Here is a 17422-nt window from a genome sequence, read left to right on the forward strand (position 1 = left end):
CTTAAATAATAGTCTGTTTTCCACAAAACCATGTTCTCGCTCAAAAGATCCTCGAGCTTACTTTTTTTTTCTCCAGGATCTTCAACGTTTTTTTTTTTTTTTCCAAAGAAGGATTCATTTCTGATTTCCCTTACTAGATGGAACTTTGACAAAAAACAATACACCTCACCAAAAGCAAACAGTCTTAGCTTAACCATCAAGGAAATGGAAGAGCATCCTCTATTTACCTCTCACAGCTCCACCTTGTTAGTTGCATGGAAAAATAGTCCAAATCTCCCACTATATAAGAGTTTAGGAGTTCAGGTGACTTTGTCCTGCTGGTCAGAGCCTGCTGCACACAAGTTGCTACCAAGCTCCATTCAAGATGGGGTTTGGTAGAGGACCCAGGATACCATTATGGGCTGTAATTCTAGTGATCTGCTGTATCCAACAGAAAGGTAAAAAAAAAACCTCTCATTTTTGTGATATATTTGTAAAAATAAAAAGCAATCAAATATATAATAAATTGATTCTGAAAAACACAGGTCATTTGATTTGTAAATTATACGGATTTTTCAATTTCAGCAAATTCCTTTCCCCAACAGTTAGTACTACTTAAACTAAATATTTAATGTATCTTCATTGAAGGAAGCATTAATTTGATGCAGCCTGAAATACAACATGCTTAATGATATATCTATGAGGAAGGCTTTGAAGATTAAATCTAATCTTGTAAAAGCATAAACCTTCCTCCAAACATTATTTCATTCTGAATACACATTTCTTATCAAAATAATTAGCTTGTAGTGATGAAGTTTACTGATGTCTCTTGTTTAGAAAGATTTCAAAAGAAAGACTTTTTAAGTTATCCCAGTGCCTTCATTAATTTGTATAACCTATATGGAATTTGGAAACTTAACATTCAAAGAAAAATAACAATATCCCTTTTGAACTATGCTACTTATTTGAAGAGATTGGAATGAGTGAAGCATTTTTGGCCGAAGAAGAAGGTCTTGAACTATTTCATTTTTAATTAAAATATTAAACCTTGCAGTCTATAACTAAGCTTTGAAGAACAATAACAGTAACAGCTTCCCTTTATCTCATGTCTACAAAACTTGTGCAGTTTTGTAGACATGAGTGTACAGTATATTCTGTATATGTTTATTGTTGTTTTTAAGGAGATTAATTCTCTTATCAAAACTTGAATATTGTTGAAAAAGGAAAAAGTATTCATTCTTCTTAATTATATAAATGGAGAGATGGAATGAGACTCAGTGTTCAGACACCCATGTCTTTGCATCTGACTTCATCTTTTATTTGAATTACAAAACCTGGATTGCCACCAGATAGGAACAAAGAGTCAGTTTTCTGTATTTTTTTTTTTTGAAGCTGATATTAAGAGATGACAGACAACCCTTTTAATAGCAAATGAATGTGAATCAAGTTTTTGATTTGAATTTAGACTAACATGTTTTCCATTTGGTTGTTAGAGTAATATGGTTTCATCTCATTCAAGAACCATTAAGGAGACCTGTTCTGCTCCATCCCATGAAGCATCTGATAGTTACTGCCCCTCTCCCCTGAATTGATATCTCTTATGCCATCAATCTATAAAGCCTTTGAATATATAAAACAGAAACAAATGAAATCATTCATTTTTAATCAGCTACATTGATTGCCATTAATTTGCAACCTTAATCCTTGATTCTATTTGCAGTGCTCAAAAATATCATTTTTCCCATTCAGACAAACAAGATTATTAAGGGCATAACTTTTGTTAGATTATGCCCATGTAAAATATTTCTTCATTTTAGTTAGATGTTATACTATATCAATTAATCCAAGTTGGAGGATCTCAAGAATCTCTGCAATCTTTTCAAAATGTCCTATTTTTCTATATTTTATGTGGAACTTTCTCCCACAGATAGCTTCCACATAAATATATGGGGAGTCACTAAAATTGGGTCTAAAAAGCCAGTATATCTTGAGGGTACATGATGGAAGAATGGGGCAGAGATGAGCAAATGGGAGGTGGGTCTTGACAACCCTTTTGTGAATATGTGACCATCTGTATTGAAACCACTGAAATGTATCATTAAATCATAAATAAAAGAGATGCATGTGTTCAACTTTAGCAGGAAAACCAAATAAAGGAGGCATAAACTGAATTTAGTCATGCAACTAAAAAAGGAAAAAATAATGAAAAAATCAAGCTCCGCTCATTCGTATGACATAATTTTATTATTGTTTCACCCATCGAGACCCTTGTTTGACTGCTTCTGCTGTATGTGTGCACACAAATAACCACATGTTCTTCTTTTTTCTGTAGCTTCAAGTGTAGAAGATGTACCTGAAAGAGTTACCATCATCCCACCATTGAAAAAAATTGCTGTTATATCATGTAAGTGACTAAAATGAAATGTTCTTGTATCTATGAGTTTTAGTTACAAAGCCAGCAATGTTAATAAAGCATCTAATATAGGTAGTCCTTGACTTATAACCACAAGTGAACCCAAAATTTATGTTGCTAAGTGAGAAATCTGTTAAGTGACTTTTGCCCCATTTTACCACTTTTCTTGCCGCATTTGTTAAGTGAATCACTGTAGTTGTTGAAGTAATAACATGGTTGTTAAATGAATTTGGTTTCCCTGTTGACTTTGCTTGTTAGAAGGTTGCACAAGATGATCACATGACTCTGGGACAATGCAACCATCATAAATATGAGTCAGTTTTGGTAACTACATTACCAAAAAAGGTGTTGAGAATTTGGAAGAAATTGCAAAGAGAAGCAACTATGATAATGAAAGGCCTGGAGACAAAAGCATATGGAGAAAGATTGCAGGATGTAGCTAGTCTGGAGAAAAGAAGGACTGGGGTGACATGATAACAGTATTCCAGTATTTGAGGGGCCACCACAGAGAAAAGGGGGTCAACTTATTTTCCAAAACATCAGAAGGCAAGACACGAAACAATGGATGGAAACTAATCAAGGAGATAACAATCTGGAACTAAGGAGAAACTTGGACAATTAACCAGTGGAACAGCTTGCCTTCAGAAGTTGTAGGTGTTCCATCAGTGGAGATTTTTAGGAAAACACAAGACAGCCACCTGTTTGAAATGGTATAGGGTGTCCTGCTTGGGCCGGGAGTTGGACTAGGATTAGATTAGAAGACCTCCAAGGTCCCTTCCAGCAACATTCTGATCTTATTTCCACAACAATAGCAATCTGCTTAATTGTATTTACAGATCTTTGCAACTAGTTTTAAACCTATTATGATGCAGAGAAATCTGCTGCCTGTTGTAGCCTGCTAAAGACGCAAGGCTTCTTTTACTACTGCTGATCTTGCTTGTTTGCACTTTAACAAACTCATGTTAGTAAGTATCTAATTATGGTTTACTCCAGTTGATACACGGGAATGAGGCAGTAATCTTGTGGATTTGCTTCATGATTGCTCCACAATTATTCATCTTCCTCCAGGCTGGATTTCCTCTAGAAGAGCTTTCTTTACCATGATAGCAGATATGTTGGTCTTCATCACACTTGGGAAGGCATTAGAGTAGGGGATCCAGGCCTAGAGAAAATCCAGAACTACTATTACTCCATTTCTAAGTCAAGAACACGAAAGAAGAAATCACCAGAGCAAAATGGAGAAAGAGCCAAATGCTGCAAAGCTCTTCCTTGTCTAAATGTTTATGCTTTATGCCCCTCTATTTATCTACCCCAAATAAAATGTAGTAACAGTGTATGTATTAATATGTTTGTATTAATTATTTACATCCTCTTGGGTTTTCACAGCCTTTCACTCCGCTCATAACGGACAAGTCTGCAGCACATGGGGTTCCTTTCACTTCAAGACATTTGATGGCGACATTTATAATTTTCCTGGAGTCTGCAATTACATATTTGCCTCCCATTGCGATGAAACATTTGAGGACTTCAATATACAAATTAGACGTCAAATAGTAGGGAACACCTCCACAATTAGCTATGTTGCCGTGATTCTGGCTGGGACAAATTTTAAAATGGAAAAGGATCACATTTTGGTAAACGACAAACGGTAAGTCCTTAGTTCTGCATGCTGAACAGTATGTTTTGTGGAGATTCTCATCTAGAATCCACAACATACTCTGAATTCTGTATTTCTCAAAATTTTCATGTGGAAGTATCATCTACAGACATAGGCATCCACAAGAGAGGGATAAGAGAAGGGAAAATCATGGACTGTGACACAAACTCAGCCTTTACATATTTGCATACAACACTAGACCATAAATGCAAAAGGGCAGAAGATGTATTGTGATAACACATATGCGCATTATGTCATCATCATGGTTAGTATTGACAACTATCACCAAACATTCCTGAAGATGCAGATGTTTGTAATGTCAAAACACTTGCAAATGAGTAGATGATTTGAGGATATCTTAAGTGGCATTATTTCAAACATGCATGATGAAGACAAGTTAGATTTTTCAGACCAGTTTCTGTTCCTTCTAATTTTTGGAACATGAGTAAAGAAACAAGCAGAACATCATGGTAAGAAGTTATGTGCAGCATACATGTGGAAGAAAAGAAGTCCAAATACTTACATCATCTCATCAGATTACCTTTATTTTTCCTTTTGTGGGTTTTAAATATAGGAAGGGTTGCAATCCTTAGGTGAGTTGATAGCTATGTGACCATCTTAAGAGGCTAGATAACGGCTAGAAGAAATTATCCATCAGAAACTGTTCTTCTAATCAATAGGAATTGGCAAGAACAAATTACTGTGGTATTATATAGATTTGGAAAGGAATAGAAAGTTTTGTTTAGGTTTCATATATTTGCTACCTCTTTATATTCACCTTCACCAAGGAAGGTCCCTGCCTATTGACTATGCTGATTGAAATTGATTGTTGGAACATTCGAAGAATCTTAACTGGGAGTAGCTAGCCTGTAGGCACATCTGTATTTACTGTTTAAAATGCTTGTGTCCAGTGTTTAATGGTCATACAAGTTTGATTTTAAGCCAATTTAAGAAAATCCTATCAAGACTGAGACACCTAGGCAAGTTTGCAAGGTATTTATGCTAACTGCAAACTCTATGGCCTTTCATTGGTCAGTTACCCACCCACCCCTTCTTTTGTGTAAAAACAATTGTCAATCACCTTCTTTCACATGGACAGCCCTACAGAATGGAATAGAATAGAATAGAATAGAATAGAATAGAATAGAATAGAATAGAATAGAATCTGGAAGGGATCTTGGAGATCTTCTAGTCCAGCCCTCTGCTCGAGCAGCAGAACCTTTACTATCTCAGACAAGTGACTATCCAGCCTCTTCTTAAAAACCTCTTGTGATGTAATGCCCACGATTTCTGGAGGCAAGCTGTTCCACCGGTTAATTGTTCTCACTGTTAGGAAATTTCTCCTTAATTCTTTACAAGATGTATATACATGTGTGTATATGTGTGCATGTGTAGACAAAGTTGAATTTTGATATACAAAGATAAAGTATGAAAATATGCAGGTATAAGAAGCAATCCTTTTTACAGAATAATCCTTTCTTACTACCTTACAGATTTTAAAGCTATCTGTGTAATGAATGTTGTAATCATGCAATTGGTGGTGTACAGGTAGACCTCAGTTTACAACCACAGTTGATCCCAAAATTTCCATTGCTAAGCAAGGTGGTTGTTGAGTGAGTTTTGTCCCCTTTTTCGATCTTCCTTGCCACACTTGTTAAATGAATCACTGCAGTTGTTAAGTGACCCATGTGGTCATTAAAGTGAACCTGGCTTCCCCCTTGACTTTGCTTCTCAGAAGATTGCCAAAGGTGATCACATGGCCTCAGGAAACTGCAACTGTCATAAATACATGCCAGTTGCCAAGCATCCAAATTTTGATCACATGGCCATGGGGATACTGCAATGGTTGTAAGTGTGAAAAAAGGTCACTATTTTTCAGTGCTGTGGTCACCTTGAATACTAAAAAATGGCTGTAAGTCAAGGGGCTACTTGTACTCACTTTAGAAATAGCTGCTGAGGGCAGAAGCTTTTTTAATTGCCGTACTATTTTTTTCTTCCCTCAATTTGTTAGGTTTCTCCATGAGTTTATTATTAAGTGTGTCACTGCATTATTTTATTGTTTTCCTAGTCATTCATAAAGGGGATGCCATGGCTCAGTGGCTAAGGCACTGAGCCTGTCAATCAGAAAGGTCAGCAGTTCGGCGGTTCAGATACCTAACACCATGTAATGGAATGAGTTCCTGTTCGAACCTAGCAGTTCGAAAGCATGTAAAAATGCAAGTAGAAAAATAGGGACCACTTTGGTGGGAAGGTAGCAGCATTCTGTGCACCTTTGGCATTTAGTCATGCCAGCCACATGACCATGGAGATGTCTTCGGACAGCGCTGGCTCTTCGGCTTTGTAACTGAGATGAACACCACCCCCTAGAGCTGGAAATGACTAACATGTATGTGTGAGGGGAATCTTTACCTTTACCTTTAGTCATTCATAGCTGAGTATTATCATAGCACTCACATTAACTATACTTCTAAAAAATATTACAGGTCATAATAAGTAGTGACTCAGTTGAAGGGGCATTCCTGCCTCTTCAAAGTAGTCAATGACCTATTGGAAATAGTCAGGAGCACTCAATGTAATATGAAAAAGTATGTTTAGAAAGTAGGAAGTAGAACAGAAATTGAGCCCATCTGGCACTAGCGGATAGATATAAAGACAATGGTGGCTATTTGAACTACTATTTGCCTGTTTTGCCCATATCTTTTATATTAACTATAAGACAAAGCATCAAGACACCAATACCCCCTTTTCCAAAAAAAAATAAAAAGAAAGAAACCTTCAGTAAATATTGCATCCCTAAAATTCCAGGCAAAAAATAAAGGGGGCTTGTAGAAATATTGTAACATAAATGACACTCTGTATTTCTCATTTATTCTGATCAGGATCCAGTTACCTTACAATGGACCTGGATTTGAAATAGAGAACTTTTTCAACTACATTAAAATGGAAAGTAAAATTGGCTTAACCCTCATGTGGAATAAAGAAGACAGTCTAATGGTAAGTATATAATGATGCAGAACTGATAAATGTGAGCTGAAACAAAATAGGGATGGATGGATGGAATCTAGTTTTAGATGCCAGCTTCTTTCAAAATATTCTATGCCTATACACTTTCTGCATTCTGTGATTTCTGATCACTCTCGCTTTTAGAGCTCACTTCCCAAATAGAGAGACACAGAGAGACAACTGAAGTTAAGCTATCTTTATGTTTGATTCAGAATTCCCAATAGTGTTAAAAGCCATAGCCAAGTGGCCAATAATCGTATTATACAACCATTGAAAACAACACTAGCTGCTTACTGGGGCAAGACTTTGCTTATGACGCATAAATAAGGCCACACATTACAACCACATACGTCACAGATCATCCCTCTCAATACAGATATGGTGACTAAAATTCAAAAGTCAAGTTTATTTGCAAGGATTTCCTCTCAGAAATGGCAGTTACATACTGAAATGTTCTCCCTTGCTGCTTGAGGGAGCTTCATTTCATCTTTCAAATCAGGGGTGGGCTGCTATGGGTTCGGGAGAACCTGTAGTTAACATTACAGCTGCTTTGGCAAACTGCCAAATCCCACCCCTGGCTGTCCTCCACCTACTTCACCCCACCCCTCCCAGGAGTCTTCACACAGCCCATTTTGGATGCGAGGTAAGTGCAGAGCCTGTGCAGAGGCTTGGGAAGGGTGAAAAATGGGCCTCCTGGAAGTTCCAGCCTCTGGAGAGCCTCTGGAGCGCAGGGAGGGCGAAAACATCCCATCCCTGCCATGGTGCAGGAGTCTGACTAGGCCATGCCCACCAGAGAATCCATTACTGAATTTTTCGAAGCCCACCCTGATTCAAATGGGGTAATAATGAAAAGAGATGGCTAAGCTGGAATGATAAATCTACATCTAAGTTCAAATTTAATGTATCAAGCAAAGAGATGGCTCAAATTAAGAATTAATCAATTAGCAAACCACGGTAATATAATAATTAAATTAAGACTTCAGTTGTGGAGTCCTGGGTTTAATCTCCATTGAAACATGGCCGAGGCAATCATTCTTCCTTCCTGGTTGATCTATCTTACAAATTGTTCTTGTAGGATAAGCTTAAAGAATGATCCTCTATATAACAGCTTGAGTTCTCAGAGAAAAAGTAGTATATAAATGCAATAAAATAAGACAATGAGTAGAAACACAAACCAAAGTAATACTTGTTCCTCCTTTAAACTTCTCAGTTAGCTATAAAGACAAGGAATGTTCTTTCAAATGTTCTTGTTGCCAATAATGATCCTAGATAATGGTCCTTTATTTATTTCATACTGAAGTAAGATACCAAGCATGTTTCTACACCTGACATTTGATTTCAATTTTTAAAGATAAAAGCACATTTAGATTATATATTTTGCATAAACACATCTCTGTAATCTCAAATTTTATTGTGTGGTAATTTATTAATTTCATGTAATCTTATTTGGAAAATTTGAGGTTTGGGGATGTTTCCCTCAAAAGGACAGAAATGATAAGGGAAACATGGGGATTGCTTTTGTTAGGACTCATACAATGAAAATGAGGTTTTTATGAATAACATTGAGCCTGTGACTCACAAAGGAAACCCCAATTTTCTATCCAATAAATTCACTTTGGATCATTGAAACGTAACTTTGATACACACTATTTTGGTTTATCTAGTGCAAGCATTGTCTTGAATTTGTAATATTTATTAGGGAGAGTTAATCTACTATATGTTATCAACCTTCTCAAATGTAATTTCAGCTGGAACTTGATAAAAAATATGCCAATAGTACCTGTGGACTTTGTGGAGATTTTAACGGCATTTCAAAATACAAAGAATTTTATTTTGAGAGTAAGTATATATAAAAAAGCTTATTGAATTTTTTTTATCACAGTTTATCCCTCTTTACAAAATGAATGCTACAGAAGAATACTCTACTTTTTCATAATCCTGATTTTTCAATAAAGTGGAATAGCAGAAAAACTTTTTTTCCTCAATATTTTGATCATTAGTATTAACAACCTGGTAATTTTGCTTCATACCTGTCATACTTCACTTTTTATGTCTTGGATGAGTATTAGGTTCCATATTAAACAAATCAAAGAAGTTCTCAAACTTTAAATATTCTCAAATTTAGAATTAGTATTTTAATCACCTTGTTCTCTGACTTAAGAATATCAAATCATTTATTATTACAAAATGATATGTAGATATTTTATTATTTTAAGTTTGAAAGATGCAACTGTATGACATTTGGGAGTAAAACAAGATGCTTTTTCCTCTTTAACCACAATATCAGTGGTGTCAAGAAAAACTGCACAATGTCTATGTAATTACCAGGAATTAATCTTAACTCAGGAGTGTCTCTTCATTTTCCCATCTCCCCTTATTAAATCACCTCATACTTTATGTAGAAACAGATTCTGAGAGGTCTACATCAATATAATTTCATATGAAAAATTTATATCAGGAAACAACAACTGAATGAAAAACTGCTGGTGACCTTCTACCATTACACTATAGAGAGTATTTTGACTTACTGCACCTATGTATGGTTTGCCAATTGCACAGTGGCAGATAGGACAGCACTCCAGAGGGTTTAAGATCATTGCCCAGAGGATCATTGGAAGGGCTTTATACACTCCCGCTGCCTTGAGAAAGTTCAACACATTCTTAAAATCCATCTCATTCTGGGCTCCCTTTTTTTGAAATATTACCATCTGCCAGACTGTACAGGATAATAAAAACAAGGACAAATAGGCTGAAAAACAGCTTCTATCCCAGGGCAGTAACTATATTGAATTCTACTTTATAGTGCAACGGTAATGCAATATCAGGGGTTTTCAATTCAATTGTATAGAATGTGAAAGATGTATGTTTTTGTTTTATTTTTATAGTTGTAATGTACACTGAAGATGGCATTTAAGTTTGTTGTATGAAGTGTAATGACAATAAAGTAAACTAACTAACTAATATTCTCTCTTATGTATGAAAGTTGAGGTGCTACAAACAGGAAAGAGCTCTTTAATTTAATGGGGTTGAATTTAGATTAATTGTGCTTTCTGGAAGCCATACAGTCCTTTAGATCTTGATCAACTTTCATAGCTAATTTTACATGGCTTTTCTGAAAGGAAATCTTAGACAGAGGTACTACTAGCATACCAATCTCTATTATGACTTTATTTTTTGAAGATACCCCCATAACAGACTTCCAGTTTGGGAATCAATGGAAGGTGAATGATCCAACAGAAGATTGTGAGGATCCTATACCACCTCCTCAGAAGAATTGCACTGATGAATATGTGAGAATGTTCTTTCTTGTTCTTCTGCTTTGCATTTTTCTAATTTGCAAAAGGATTCTAGAATCTTACATTTAATATGTACTAGTTGCCATTTCATTGAAAACAATTGATTCTCTCTCAGTCCACCCCACAGCTATATTATTATAATATTGTGTGATGGAAGGTAGAAAAGATCTGAATTTCCAAGAGGGTAAGGATGCATTCCAAAGGAATAAGAGGCAAACTCAGTCTAGATGTTATGAATGAGAAGAAGAGAGTGAAGACAGCTTTGCTTTAATAGTTCACAGGGTATATTGTAGATGCAGATTAGTAGATTGCTCAGTCTGGCAAGATTTTACCTATGCATGAAACATACATAACGAATTCAGCTTGGAAGAATTGTGATGTATTGATCTTGGTTTGGGGTCTGACATTTTAGGTTGGAATCTAACTTTGGAGGAAGGGCTTACGTTGCTGTGTAAAATATCTAATCTAATATCTAATACAAGCATGAAAAATGAGGGCTGTTTTTTTTTTTAAGGGAAAGCCCCCATTTTAGAAAGAAATTGTTTCATAAAATCTTTTACCTTTTGTTTTTCCATCTAGGATATTTGTCGGAAAATACTAACTGGTCCTGCATTTATTGAATGTAATGATATTGTCAGTGTGAATAGCTACATTGATGCTTGTGTACATGACATGTGTCTCTGTAATGAAGTTGAAAAATCCTCCTGCCTCTGTGAAACTTTCACTGAATACTCTCGACAATGTGCTCATGCGGGTGGCCAACCTCAAAACTGGAGAAGTCTAGAATTATGCCGTAAGTATAAACAAGTGACCAAACAAGTGACCAAAGTAATTTGACTCTAATCTCTCCCTCTAGCTAGACTATGGGTGTCAAACTTGTGGTGTCATGTTGCTGTCATGTGATGTTTCATGAAGTTTTTTCCCTGGGGTGAGCGTGGCCTGCACATGACACATCTAGCCCGCAGGCTGCCAGTTTGACTCCCCTGTTCTAGACTTCATCAGGATTCTTGATTCAGATTCTTTTTCTAGTTGAAAGTGTGGAAATGAAAGAGTGCTGCCAAAACAAGAAACTATGAAATTGGAAAGTTGAAAATATACGAGTTAATAGATTTCTACTTGCAACAGAAAACAATGAATAAATATTGCATTACAAATAAAAGATTATTTTATTTTAAAAGATCTCTGTACTAGTTTTAGAGTTATGAAAAGCTTGAAGGATCAGAGAAGATGCAAGTCTTACCTTCCCAGACAAACAGTTGAAAGGAACTGGGAAAATCACAAAGATTACAAACGTAATCATTCTTTAAAACATATTAGCCCTATTCTTTAAGCAATGAGATGAAGAAAGGAATTGGATGAACAATTGGATGTGTGCTTGTGTGTGACAAGCTGTGCTTTTTCTGCTCAGTTATTCAGCTAAAATGAGAAACAGCTGAACTGGGCTATCAATCACTGAGGAATCGTGTTCTCACTTATACCATTTCTACTTTCAAGAAGTCTTGAACAACGAAGCATCAAAGGAAAAGGAGCGAAAAATCCACAGAGATATCTTCTCTATGTGCATGTCCATCAAAAAATAATAATGGATTTATATAAATTATAAAACTATTTGGCTAGATTGGCAAGCATTCATAAATAAAGAACATGAAATATATGCAAAAAACAAGAGACAGGTGGTAGGATGTGCTGTGAGTAACCACTTTAGTTTAAAAATGATTTCTGAAAACATAATGGATTTCATTCAAAACAGTTAATTATGAACGGCAGTTACTATTTGGAGTTGCATCCTGTTTTACTGCAATGTGTTGTACTTGGGGACATCTCAGGAGACTATCCAAGTGCTGATAGTTTATAAAATATAGTGGCCTACCTGTTACCTGACACATGTCCCCAAGAAGCATTTTACCTGTGCTGTGACCCCTGCATTGGCTTCAAGTAGCAAGTGGCTTTCAAGCACAAATTGAAGTGCTAGTTTTGCTGTATTAAGACCTATATTTTTGGCACTTACATATTCTCAGAATTCTATTCTTCAGGCTGGATTGAATGTACCAAGAGAAACTATATAGGTTCTCCCCATACAGTAAGGGGGACTGAAACACTGAGGGGCTATTTTTCTATGGCAGCATCAAGCAATCCCCTGTTTTCAAATGATGCTGAAAACCAAGCTCTTTCACAGAGCTTTTGTAGTATGAGGGACCCCTATGTGAATTTTTGCTATGTATTGGTTTTGGTTGGGATATTATGATGATGATGATTAAGATACAATTGTCCTGTTATCCTGGATGTCTTATCTCATGTATCTTTGTTAACTGATGAGAGTTCTTTCAAATTATGGCATGTTGCAAGTCTAATGAAGAAAGTGATTCATATTACTCATAATGACTCTCTGTCAGGCTTATTTTATGCCCAGCATGCTGTGTGGGGAACTGACCTGATCTTACTGTTCTTATTTCAGCAATATCATGCCCTTCGGGTATGCAATATCAAGAATGTGGATCACCTTGTGCAAATACTTGTACTAATTCTGAAAGATCACATGTCTGTGAAGATCACTGCATAGATGGCTGCTTTTGTCCACCTGGTGAGCTGCTATCTTCAGCATAAATTATTCCTTTACTGAGGGAGGAGGGAAATGAGAGGATATAGTGCTAAGTATATATACTGTACTACCCTGCCAGTATTAACAGTATTACAATAGTATTAACAGCATTAAAATAGTATGGTCTACTATATACAATTCTCTTCAGTACTTTCTTAAAAAAATGGTATAGAAGAATTTCAATGAAAATGAAATGAAACTGTTCTGGCACATGTTGAAAATCCATTATAATTTATTTTTCCCCATAGGAACTGTTCTGGATGACATCAATGGCAATGCCTGCATCCCCTTTGAGCAATGTTCCTGCATTTATAATGGAGAATCCTATGCTCCAGGGATGACATATTCAGCACCATGCCGTTCCTGGTAATTACTATCTTTTGGTACATTTGACCAATCTTTTGTGCAGGAATCGATTTTTCATCTATGTTGTCAATAATTTTTATTTGTAATTCCTGATTTTGGGCTCTGATCTAAAGTCCATACTTCCATTTAACCTCTCAGATTGCATATATTATGACTGGCTATTAATCTGTCCTTCAGATTCATTCCAAAGGAAGATTCTGCTGGATTTTTGAAGCTAGCTGGGTAACTAAAGAACAGCAGTTAACTAATGAACATATTGTTAAACTCTTTAGGAGAAAGAAGAAAATGTAATACTACTTTTTGCAGGTATTGTTCACTGTGACTTTGCAATATCAGAGAAAAAGGCTTTCTCACATTTGCAGCTATTACCTCTTCTGGTAATTGTCCCAAATGTATAGTGGAAGATAGCACATCTTTTTTACTAGCCGATAAACATTCAGAAATCTTAAAACGAATTGCAAAATGTTGTTCAATTATGGTTGCAATAAGAAAACATTAAGCACTGTCATATCATTCCATGCTGGAAGATAAGCTATATATTTTTCTCTTTAATATTTTAGTGTATAGTTTCACATTAATGTTTGATATTATTTGGTCTGACAGCATAAATAAATAAACCTATGTGTAAACACTTCCTGCATTCTATTAATTTCCGGGAAATGAAACTCTGATCATAAATCATGCCTACCATAGCTTTTGAATTGTAAGATACTCAATCAAACTAAGCACCTATAGTTACATGTTCAAAATGGGAATTTAATTGATGCCATAGCAAAATAATACAAGTAAGGTACTTTTTCTTCAAAGTTAAATCCCTAATTTTAGATTCTCTTTCCTCCAGTGTCTGCAGTGGTGGTGAGTGGAATTGCACAGATCTTCCTTGTCGTGGTATTTGCTCAATAGAAGGAGGATCGCATATCTCCACCTATGATGAAGTGTGGTATAATTTCCATGGAAAGTGTAATTATATTCTAACTAAGGCAAGTCATCTAAGATTTCACATTAGCAAAAATGTCTTTAGGTACCACAACCTAAACCTGAGCTTTATTTCTGGAATTATAAAATTACATTTATTGTTCCTGATGTCAATCCATTGCTATAAATATCAAATCATACAGTTTATCCAGTTTCTGTTTCTAGATTTTATTTATATCTTGCTTTTTTCCTTATAAAATGGTAGCTTTCTATTACATTTGTACATTAAAAAGAGGAACTCTTGGGTGATGGAGAAGAACTTCACCAAGCTATTGTTTTCTTTCCAGGAGATGTAAATGATAACCATTTAAAACTGATTAAATCAATTACTATATTAGTATAATCAAAAAAAGCAGATAGAATGCTGCTCAATAAAGTGGTTTGATAATGAACACAAAATTAAGCTAGCTAGGAAGAGACTGAACAATTCAGAAAATGCTCTTAATCTGGCTCTTCCCTTCTCTCTTCTAATAAGGTTGGTTCCCTTTCTTTGCAAAGTCAACCAAATTACTATAGAAATTATCCCAAAATATTTTTAAAGTAGCATCCTTGAAATCTATCTGTTGTGTGATTATTATTTTTCCTGATCTTTCTCCCCCAGATTTGTGAACAAGAAACCTTTACTGTTCTTGGAGATCTTGGGCCATGTGGCTTCACAGAGTCTGAGACTTGCTTAAAAATGGTGGCTCTTACCATCAATAGAGGAGAAACTGTAAGTACCATAATGCATCAAAATGGCTCAGGTGCCATTGAGTTCAGAATATGCATGTAATCATTAGGCTTGTCTACCAATCTAAAAAATACCATTTGCTGACAAACTAATGAAATCTAATAAGCAGAATTCACTTCTTTTTCTATATTAAAACAAGAATTTCGTTGCTAGAAGTAAAATGAAGGAGCTTTGAAACTTTGGATTACAGCACTTTAATTTTGTTTTCTTCTTAAGTAACAGTTCAGTTGAATTCCTGTCAACAACTAAACCAAATTAAATTAAACAATTTATCTAAATATGAATTGATGAGAGGTGAGAATTTGACTTAGCACTTGTAATGTCTCTCCCTTCTTACCTTTCCTTCTACCTTCTTTTCCTCCCTTCCCATATAATTCATTTATATTTAAAACCTATCCACATTTATATGTACAGTATATGAATACCATTAATATGTAGCTGTTAACATACTCTTGAGAAAAACAAAATAAAACATTGTGAGGAATTGGACATTGTTCAATCCTGCTCACAGATTATTCTCCTTCAAGAAAGGGAAAAATGGCTTCCAATAGCTTCTGTCACCCTCTAAAAGCCTACATGAACTGTTGAAAGATACTTTGGAAGAACATAGGAAATATCACAGTAGATGACCAAAAGAATTGTTCATGTGAGGATGAATTTGCATTTGATAGGATAGATGATAGCTGTTTTATAAATCCTGCCCTGTACACCTTTCCAGAAGTTGTAAGCTGTGTCTTCTCTCTACTGTAATGAAAGGATAGGAGAGAGTTAGATATTAACACCTTTGAACCACAAACACACAGTGAACATAGCTCAGACTTATTTCTTTAGATGTTTATCTCCAGATCAGTTTATTGTTGCAGAGTTTTGACGTGCTCTACCCTTTCTGTGTATGATGGCCTTTACTGAATGACCAGCCTATCCACACAAAGGGTGGATTTTTTCGTGAAAGATAGATAGATAGATAGATAGATAGATAGATAGATAGATAGATAGATAGATCATATTTCTATTTATCAGTTTCTAAGATCATGACCCTATTGATTGCTTCTTCTTTCTTTTTTCAGTATGCTGCAATCAACCATCGAGGCAAAATAATTGTTAATGGGATGTCTGCTCAGCTGCCTATCTCAGTAGGTATGTAGTTCATTAGAAATATCTGGCTGTGCAGAAGGAAGAGTTTTAAATCTTAAATGTTCGTGCAGTGATTAGAGTGCAGTAGTGCAGGCTACTTCTGCTGACTGCCGACTGACTGCAATATGGCAGTGCAAATCCCACCAGGCTCAAGGTTGACTCAGCCTTCCATCCTTCTGAGGTGGGTGAAATGAGGGGCCAGATTGTTGGGGGCAAGATGCTGACTCTGTAAAACACTTTGAGAGATCTATAAAGCATTATGAAGCGGTATATAAGTCTAAGTGCTATTGCTAAGTGTTATTACCATAGCCAAAACTAAAAAAAGAACTAATAACTAGAAAAGGGATGTTTAATGCTGGCTTTGTTTCTAGCCAGTTTATAGGTGGGAGACAAAGAGTAAAGGCAACCATGTAAAGCAACATGCTAGACCCTTAACTAGTTCAGTAAAATATGCTGTGTGCATCATATCATTGAACACATGGTAAAAGTAATTACACTGGGGTTTTTCTTTGGTGTTTTTTTTTTTTTTTTTGTAATCAAGCCCTGTACCATATTCCCAATTCACCAATGTGGTGCTGGAAATGACTACCCAAAATTTAGCTCCTCCTCTCTTGAAGAACTGCAATTGCTGATTTATTCAGAATGGCATTTATTCTTTCTCCATAGCTAATGTAACAATCTTCCAGCCTTCACTTTCCTTCATCGTTCTGGAAACAAATTTTGGCCTTCAGATCGTGGTCCAGGTTAAACCGTTGCTACAGTTGTACATTTATCTGGATCCATCTTTCCAAGGGAGAATGTGTGGTAAGAAATATTTCAAAATTCTATGCCTTTCCTAGGTTCAAAGCATCCGTTTTGTTATTTTGCCATCATTCAAATTATAAAATTTCTTTTAAAGGCCTCTGTGGCAACTTTAACCATAACCAGAGGGATGACTTCAAAGCCCTAAATGGATTGATAGAAGGAACAGCAATTGCATTTGCTAATACCTGGAAAACTGAAGCTGCCTGTGAGAACATTAAACAGCATTTTAACGACCCTTGCACCGTGAGCACTGAAAATGGTGAGCAGAATTACTGCAAAATATTCTTTAAAACAATTCTTCTACATAGTTGTTAAGGGAAAACTCAATAGAAATATTACAAATGGGAGTGGGGAGTAAAAGTAATGCATTGACAACAAGAGTGAAAAATCAAACATGTGCAAATTAAGATCTTACAAGCAGAGTTTGAGAGAGAATAGATATATGAGATAAATGGACTCAAGTTTG

The 17422-nt window shown here is 35.7% G+C and overlaps 1 protein-coding gene across 2 annotated transcripts in view; it reads left to right on the forward strand.

Moving 5' to 3' along the window:
• The first annotated feature begins 283 nt into the window (after positions 1–283).
• LOC113440291 (uncharacterized) overlaps positions 284–17422 on the forward strand; it is a 65504-nt gene continuing 48365 nt past the window's right edge. For both annotated transcript variants that reach the window (XM_026706595.2, XM_087920980.1), the window contains exons 1-14: positions 284–437; positions 2312–2383; positions 3779–4040; positions 6929–7043; positions 8801–8891; positions 10233–10342; positions 10928–11141; positions 12804–12929; positions 13196–13313; positions 14155–14293; positions 14890–15000; positions 16086–16155; positions 16819–16956; positions 17051–17215. In XM_026706595.2, the coding sequence (XP_026562380.2) occupies positions 365–437; positions 2312–2383; positions 3779–4040; positions 6929–7043; positions 8801–8891; positions 10233–10342; positions 10928–11141; positions 12804–12929; positions 13196–13313; positions 14155–14293; positions 14890–15000; positions 16086–16155; positions 16819–16956; positions 17051–17215 (1804 nt within the window). In that variant the 5' untranslated portion in view covers positions 284–364. The remainder of the gene's footprint in view (positions 438–2311; positions 2384–3778; positions 4041–6928; positions 7044–8800; positions 8892–10232; positions 10343–10927; positions 11142–12803; positions 12930–13195; positions 13314–14154; positions 14294–14889; positions 15001–16085; positions 16156–16818; positions 16957–17050; positions 17216–17422) is intronic.

The sequence above is a fragment of the Pseudonaja textilis genome, chromosome 1, assembly GCF_049901715.1.
Source record: "Pseudonaja textilis isolate UNSWEBS1 chromosome 1, rPseTex1.2, whole genome shotgun sequence".
NCBI classification, from domain to species: domain Eukaryota; kingdom Metazoa; phylum Chordata; class Lepidosauria; order Squamata; family Elapidae; genus Pseudonaja; species Pseudonaja textilis.